Source organism: Podarcis liolepis, assembly GCF_965112155.1.
Source record: "Podarcis liolepis genome assembly, chromosome: 2".
NCBI lineage: Eukaryota > Metazoa > Chordata > Lepidosauria > Squamata > Lacertidae > Podarcis > Podarcis liolepis.
The window spans coordinates 118,391,741-118,400,196 of record NC_139555.1 but is presented as its reverse complement, the minus strand read 5'-3'; the positions used below and the strand labels follow the sequence as shown (position 1 = coordinate 118,400,196).

Below are 8,456 nucleotides of genomic sequence, written 5' to 3'. Positions count from 1 at the left end.
TGGAAGTGCGCGCGGGGGGGGGGTGATGTCAGTGTGAGGGGCGTGCCCAATTTTTTTTTTTTTAAACAGCACCGAAAATTTCCCCCGCCCCCCCCGCCCCTCCTTGCATGAAATTGCTTTGAACTTCCCTGCATCGGAGGCAGAGAACAGGATCCGGGTACAAGAAAAGCAAGGCGTGCAGAGGTGAGTGTGCAAAAAAAGGGTGGAAGGGGCGAAGATGCATCTGAGAGGGACAAGTGCAGCCTCAGAAGGAGATCGCAGGCTGCAATCGCACTGGTCAAGCCGCGGCCGACTTCCGTGGGGTTTACTTGGGAGTAAACCTGTGCAGGGATTGCAGGAGGGCGCAGATGGGAGAGGCTCTTATTCTGCAAGCCCAGATGAGCTCTTGAGGGAAACCTGTCCAGATAACCTGTGACAGATAAGAGTCTTTATCTTGACTGGTCCATCTAGCTAAAGATTGTCTGCACGGGCTGGCAGCAAGCAGCTCTCCTGGGTTTTAATTTTTATTTTTTTTCAAAAAAGTGTATTGGTTTGCACAAAATTATAAACAAACACATAAAGCAAACAAACAAAATTCATGACCTTATTAAAAAATTACACATATTAATATTGTCAAATGACTTCCTCGCTTCCTCTTGGTTGGATTTCATTGGTTTTCCAAATCACAATTCTTATAAAGTTTAACTTGAACATTAACATCCTTAGATCTTTTCCTTTTGAAATTAAACATATTAATTCATCACGTAACTTAAGTAAAATCCTAAGCCAATTAAGCATCTACAAGCTATTTCCAATTAATTTAACTTAACATATTTAACTAAATAATCATTAAATTTACCGTATTTTTCACTCTATAACACGCACCAGACCATAACACGCACATAGTTTTTAGAGGAGGAAAACAAGAAAAAAAAATATTCTAAACGAAATAGTGGATATATGATTTTTGTGGTTCATGCTGTGGCCACAGACATGTGATCTGACAGTAAGTTTGGAGTAGCCCAATGCAAAAATCCTGAGGATCCATGTGGATCCATGCTTTGTAACCACGGAGGAGGGAAGGAAGGGGAACCATGGATCCTCTGCTCATGACTGCAGCAGATCCCCCCGCCACCCGCAGGCATTCGCTCCATAACACGCACAGACATTTCCCCTTACTTTCTAGGAGGGAAAAAGTGAGTGTTATGGTGCAAAAAATACGGTAATCCAATCTTCCTGATACTCCTCCTCCTTCTGGTCGCGGACTCTTCCGGTTAGGTCGGCTAGCTCCGAAAAATCCATCATCTTTGCAACTCTCCTGAGTTTGAGGGGACTTTCCCCAGCCCTCTTGGAGACTGAACCCATGCAGAGCCCGAGCTATAGAGGCTTTCCCCAAAGTTGCAAAAGGAAGTTGCCCCACTTAGGGGGCTTCCATATGGCCGCTGTTTGGGAGTGGGGCAAATTCGGACTGAGCAATGGTCTTGCAGACCCTCCAAGTGCCCCTGTTTTCCAGGGATGCCCCTGATTTTTGAGAAGTTTCTGATTTGATTCCAGGGTGTCCCACTTTTCCTTAGGATGTCCCTATTTTCATTGGAGAGATTTTGGAGGGTATGGAGTTATCTGACCCCGGAGCCCTCAGAAGGCAATCCTGTACAGTATAGGGAAGTTTTTTTTTAAAAAAAAATGTTTAATGTTTATTATGTTTTTATGTGTGTTAAAAGCTGCCCAGAGTGGCTTTGGCATCCCAGTCAGATGTGTGGGGTATAAATAGTAAAATTATCATCATGGAAAGGAACGTCCCTATTTTCATCGGAGAAATGTTGGAGGGTATGGTCTTGCACAGCAAGCCCTTTTCTCCAAAATAGCAAACCTTTTGCCATAATGGTCTCTTATTGCTGGCATGTTCTGCAATATATTCTTATTCTTATTAAATTTGTATACCACACAACATCCACATTATCTATCTATCTATCTATCTATCTATCTATCTATCTATCTAGCTATCTATCAACTAACTTTGTATACAGCCATAAACCCGCAGGTCTCAGGGCAGTTACAACACAAAATCACCATATAAAATCACATCCATAGATCTCAGTGCTGTTCACAACATTCTTGACACAACAATAGTGACTCGGTGGTGGGTTTATTCTGCTTCCATTTGTTTTGCAACACGTCCTCAAGACCTCAAACCTTGGTTTAGGAATCTTGTTGGATGAAGGAATTAAATAACATCCACCGAAGCACACAAAGTACAACCAGCCACTGAGGGGACATTGCAAACCAACCGCAGCCTTGTGAGGATGGAGGGTACGCAGCAGCCCTGGAGTTGGGAGTGTCTGTTGGGGTGGGCAGAAATGGAATGGAGTCCCATGGTGAAGGGCATGGCTGGCTCGGCACCCTAAAACAAGAGTAGGGTGTTGCAGACCCCATGTGACTTTTTTATGGCAAAGCAGTAAGCAGATTCACTGTATACCTTTAAAGCACATTTCAACGTACATGTAAAGCACATGACATCCTGGGAACTGCAGTTTCCTTGTCTCAGAGCTTGCATTCCCAAAACCCTTAGCAAACTACAGTTCCCATGATTTGTCGTGCTGTAAATACGCACTGCCTATGCTTTAAACGCATGGTGTGGCCCTTTAAAGGGATGTAAAATTCCCAAGAAATCCCAACTTGAATGGAATGGCAGACAAAAATGTTTGAATACATAGAATTGGCGAAATTGACTTATAAGATTCAGAACCATCTTAGAATGATGTGGTTTTAAAAATTAAATGGAGTACAGCTGTAAAGATTAAGTTAAAAGAAAAGAAAGGATGACATTTAGATAAAATCAAGGGTGAGGATTTGCTGAACTAAATTTTTGAAATGGGAATGCAGAAAGGGGAGGTATGAGGAGGTCGGTGAAGTAAGTTTTAAGAAAATAAGGTTTTGAAATTATACTTGTCTTTTTTATTTTTGTTTGTGTTTGTGTGTTTTGTTATGTCTGTTATAATTTGTAAAATCCATATATATATATATATATATATATATATATATATATATATATATATATATATATAAAGATTCAGAACCAAAAAGAAGCAAAGTTCGAAAAGGATTGGAGTAAATTTGTTGAATATATACGGAGTAATTGTAAGAATTTAAAAACTGTAGCAGGATTAATGTAGATCTTGTGATGTGGATGGCGTGTAAATAAGAAACTGTAAGAAAAGATTTGAGACATGAAAACCGTTGAAGGGATGGATGGAAGTCCGGGTGCAATAAGGCTCAGGGTAAATAAGAAGACATACAAATTTTTGAATGTAAGAGTATTTGTTTTATTTGTTGTTGTTACAGAAAAGCAATAAAAAGTATTGGGGGGGGGGAAATAAATAAAGGGATGTAAAATCCATTTCTTTCCCTCTTTTTACATCTTTCTTCCCTAAGGAGGAGACGACTGTTTCGAAGACTGTGTCTCCCCCTGTGGATTCTAGCATTTTCTACGCCAACTGAGACGGCCACTCGGAAAACAAAATGGAGGTGCAAGACCCAGCAGGCCTCACACGAGGGCTGGGATCACAGTGGGAAGGAAAAGTCCTCCATGCAAACAAGGCTGAGAGAGACTTGTTGCAAAGGATACCTGTCAACCAAGTTAAACAAGAGCGGCGTGAGGGCCTGTTACAACATTGGGAAGCCCAATGGCAGGAGTTCCTGAGGAAAATGGAGTCTCCCCACTCGGACTGGGGGGCCCCACTGTTGCCAGACGAGCCCTCGCCCTGGGTGGACACGAAGGCCTTCCTGGCCTCCTTTGAGCAAGTGGCCAAAGCCTGCCGGTGGCCCCGGGAAGAGTGGGTGACCCAACTCCGGCCGGCCCTCAGCGGAGAAGCCGAGCGGGCCTTCAACAGCTTGGAGGCTGGAGACAGAGAGGATTATGGGAAAGTGAAGGCGGCCATCTTGCAAAGGGACGCCATGAGCAGGGAAGAGCGGCGCCAACGCTTCAGGCGGTTCTGCTACCAGGAAGCTGAGGGACCCCGAGGGGCCTATGGCCATCTCCAGGATCTGTGCCGGGGGTGGCTGAAGGTGGAGAGGCTCTCGAAGGAGCAGATCCTGGAGCTGCTGATCCTGGAGCAGTTCCTGACCATCCTGCCGCCCGAGATGCAGAGCAGGGTGAGGAATTGCGGCCCGGAGACCTGTGCCCAGGCGGTGGCCCTGGCCGAGGATATCCTGCAGATGCAACGAGAGGCTGAGAGATGTGAGAAGCAGGTAAAGGTGTTTTCCTGGTACTTGGTTGTAGGTTAAGTGATGGGACATAGGTTGAATTCCCAATGTAGGGGGTGGGGAGGAAAAAATGAATGGTAAGCTGCATTGAACTATGTATTTCTTGGACTGACGTAACTATGCCAGAATTCTGCATGGCCCTGGACATGTTCCCTCCAGTTAGACTACTTTAGTGCACTCTTTGTGGGGCTGCCCTTGAAGACTCTCCATAACCTGCAGCTACTGCACATAGCTGTCAACTTCTCCCTTTTCTTGCGAGGAATCCTATTCAGAATAAGGAAATTTCCCTTTAAAAAAAGGAAAAGTTGACAGCTATGCAGAATACCACCACGAGGGGCGTGAGCAGTTCTATGATTCTAACTAATTAGTCATTTTCTTTGTCTCTTCTTCCAGTGACTGGGGTTGTTCAACTTGGCAGATAGTGTTTACACACACACACACACACACACACACACACACACTTCCTTCCAAAAGGATTTTAAAAACCCAGAATAAATAAATATATTTGAAAGACACAAAGGACATCAAAAAAGGCATTTTAAAAGAGAGTGGCAAATACTCATGGCTAATAAAATCATGGATGGCAGGAGGGCAGCATAAAATTTCCTCCTGGATTTTAGCAGTGATGCACTCTGCTAGGGAGGGCATTCCACAAGTGGAATGGAGCCACCACTGAGAAGGCCCTGGCTGCCAGTGCTAAATGGTTAGCCCATCTGCTGGTGGCTGCACCACCAGCCCCACTCTCCCCTGAAAGAATTCCCTTTTGCCGGTGCAGGTAACATTTGAGGATGCACCTGGGAGTTCCTTTGAGGCAAGCCAGGCTCTGTGTGATGCCGAGCAGATGCCACCATCTATGGAGACCAAGCAGGAAGACGACAATGGAGAAGAAGCCAACCTGTTGGGTAAGGAGTGACACAGCCTCTGGGTGGCCAGGTTCTGGTGTGCTCCCTGACTTCTTCTCTGACTGTGGCTCCTTCCCTTCTGTAAAGGGAACATGTACATGTTTTCGCAAAACAAATATTGCCTAACATAAAGCATTTGTGTGCATTATCTTCACTAAAGTGTGCAGCGTTGTGTGTACACTTTATCCTAGTATATGTATTTTTTGTATGCATCTTGGGGCTGCAGAACAGCGTTGCAAGGCTCTCAGAAGTGCAAACTTCGAAGGGTGGCTGTGTTCATGTATTGTTTTGGAACAGGCAAATTAGATGGATTCTAATTTGAACATGATTATATTTCTCCCCCAGCCTCTTTAGCTAAAACCAACCATAATTAGAGTTCCTGGCGCATCTAAACTCGTGTAGTTTTCTCCCAGAAGTCCTCATTGCTTTCTGCAAAAGTTTCATTGATATCACACAGCAGAGCTGTTTCTTCACTACAGAAGTGGGGAGATTTTGGCCTTCCAGATGTCGTTGAACTGCAACTCCCATCAGCATCACCAGTGATCTCTTTGGGGCTGGAATTGTAAACCCAATTGTGGAAAGCCACAGATTCCACATGTGCCCATGGAGAAAATCCTTCTATCATGTATGCACACAAGACAATCCCATTCAAGCCTGTGTTCTCTTCATTGTTAATTAAAAGCTTCCTGTCTCTAGACTGAGTCCATGGCCTGGGATGATGGGCTTTGTGGTTCAGCAACATCTGGAAGGCCAGAGAGCCCCACAACCTGCTACATCGGATACTGGTTTTCATATGTGGGGATGGGAAGTACCTGTTGTCCTGTCCTCCTCCTAACCACCTTCGTTCCTTGCTTTTCCTTTTCCTTTCCCACCACCCCCTGAAGTCCTGGGAGTAAGTGATATTGGGGTTTTCTCGTTTCTCCAGGTGGTCAAGGATGGTTGACTGTAGACGTGGGGGGAAAGCATGTGCCGGAAGATTCAGGAAAAGCACAGCCATGCGGGGCGACGACAGCCTGCCCGGAAGACCGGGGCCATGGGCAGGCCAATGTTTCTAAGAGTCAGCACAGAGCGGAATCCCAGCAGGAAACCCACCCGGAAGAGAGGGCAGGTGGGCCTCTTCCTTCCAGAGAAGGCCACATGGACCTCGGAGGACTTGCCGTCCAGCAGAGACCCTCTGTTGGCAAGCAGCAAAACCTGTACGGCGCTTACGGAAAAAGCTTTGCACACAGCTCCTCCTCCGCGAAGTACAGTCGGATGTGCAAGAGAGGGAAGCGACACCGGTGCTTGGACTGCGGGAAGTGTTTCCTCTACAGATCGGGGCTGGCCGCGCACCGGCGCATCCACACCGGCGAGAAGCCATACGTGTGCTCCGAGTGCGGGAAGACCTCCTTCAGCTCGGACCGCTGCCGCCACCAGAGGACGCACACGGAGGAGAAGCCGTACGAGTGCCCCCAGTGCGGCAAGAGGTTTCGGCAGCGGTTCAGCCTCAGCAGACACAGGCGGGTCCACGTGGCGGAGGACCCGTGCGCACGCTCGGATCGCGGGGAAAGCGCCGTCGCGTTGGCCTGAAATGCCTCCTTGCCGCGATGGAGGAGACATTGCAGTATGCAAGCAAAATAGGTGGGGGGAATTGGCTGAGGATTACTGGGGAAAAGAACATGAGACCCTTGGGGCAGTCAGGCTACTGGTCCGTATAGCTTGGCTATGCCCACACGGACTGGCAGCCTCTCTCCAGGATTTCAGGCAAGGAGCATATCTCAGTCTTAACCTGGAGACAGAGATCTGAACCTGGGACCTTCTGTATGCAATCAGATGCTTGAACCACTAAGCTATGGCCTTTGCTTAGGTTTAAAATAACTTAATCCATAGCACTGATAGGAAACTTGGGAAGTTGCCTAATAGCAGAGGTTTGTTCCACCTTGTTTGTTATTGGCTACACTGATTGGCACAGGCTCTCCAGGGTTTCCAGCGGCAGACATTCCCAGCTTTGTAGGGAGATTATACCTGGGACCTTTTCATTGCAAAGAAGATGCTCCAGATTTCAGACTTGGGGCCTCTTCTGGGTGAAACTTTTAAGAGATCAATAGGAGAAGGCATCCCTCCCACCCCCAATGCACGATTCAGGACACCACCCAGGAAAAGCCATCTTAACTACTTCCAGCCCCTGCCCCTTCGACCCGTCCACACTGAGTTGCCGCACTAGCTAGAGACGATACGGAAGAGAATACGTTGCATTTCCTTTAGTTCTTTCTAACACTGTGTGTTGATCCTGATGGCTAAGAGAGAATTCACTCTCCAAGGGTTTTCGGTGGCCAAAACGACCGCCAAAATGGGGTATCATATTTGCCAGGATAATTGTTTTGTTCGCATTGCTGTTACGGTTCTAGAAATAAATATAAATATTTTTTGTAAAAAAAAAAAAATGTAACAAATGTTTGGCAGAGGGAAATTGGTGGGAGGGATACACTCAGTGAGGACCGAGAAGAATGTTCAGTTGGCACAAGAGTGATCCAGGGGATGGTGTGGAAAGGTTGCAGCATTTGGGACTTTGCTAGTTTAGAAAAAAGGCCAGCTGTGGGTGACATGGCCTCCTTTCGGTCTCCTCTTCTAAGAACGTCAGAGGAGCCTTGCAAGATCGGGCCAAAAGCCAATCGAGTCCAACTTCCTGGTTCCAGCCAGAGGCCAACAGGAAGCTCAAAGGCGGGACATGCGCAGGGGCTCACTCTCCCTTCTCTTCCCCAGTGACTGGCACACACGGAGGCAGGTGACTTCCGATCCCAGACCTTGCATACAGCTAGAGATACAGGAGACATCTGATTCAATTCATACTTAAAGGTGAAGCTACCCCACAGGCATACGAAACACAGAAGACATCTTTCAAAATCTGCACTTCTCTAAATTTTGCAGCGCATTCTCCAACAAAACAGTATGTCCAAAAATGTGTATTACTCCTACTACTCCTACTACTATTATTCTAAACCAGCGCCTCAAGGTGATTTGCAAATAAGATAACTTGGTGTGTTTTTTTTATAAGATATTTATTAAGATTTTTTAAAAATATAGCAACAAAAAAATATAATCAAAAAAATAATAACAAACATACAAAATAAAAATAGTTAAAAAACACACAGATTTTCCAATACTTATTTTCCTTTAGCTTATTTCCCGGACCTCCTCATACCTCCCTTTTTTGTATTCCACTTCCATCTGTTGAATCAGCAAATCCTTACCCTCTTTAATTATCCTAATCTTGATCTTAAAAATAATAGCATTAAATTTTTACTTATTTATAACCCTTTTTTCATATTCCCT

The 8,456-nt window shown here is 45.7% G+C and overlaps 1 protein-coding gene across 1 annotated transcript; it reads left to right on the top strand.

Moving 5' to 3' along the window:
* The first annotated feature begins 69 nt into the window (after positions 1–69).
* LOC310701584 (uncharacterized protein) lies at positions 70–7,567 on the top strand. The gene is made up of 4 exons (XM_083492710.1): positions 70–189; positions 3,412–4,227; positions 5,018–5,144; positions 6,070–7,567. Exons 2-4 carry the CDS (start codon positions 3,499–3,501, stop codon positions 6,711–6,713), a joined length of 1,500 nt encoding a protein of 499 aa, XP_083348836.1. The 5' UTR covers positions 70–189; positions 3,412–3,498; the 3' UTR covers positions 6,714–7,567.
* The last annotated feature ends 889 nt before the right edge of the window (positions 7,568–8,456 follow it).

Coding starts and splice junctions, on each gene's coding strand:
- LOC310701584 (XM_083492710.1), top strand. CDS start 3,499: ATGGAGGTGCAAGACCCAGCAGGCCTCACACGAGGGCTGGGATCACAG. Junction 4,228..5,017: donor CTGAGAGATGTGAGAAGCAG/GTAAAGGTGTTT, acceptor TTGCCGGTGCAG/GTAACATTTGAGGATGCACC. Junction 5,145..6,069: donor AGAAGAAGCCAACCTGTTGG/GTAAGGAGTGAC, acceptor TCGTTTCTCCAG/GTGGTCAAGGATGGTTGACT.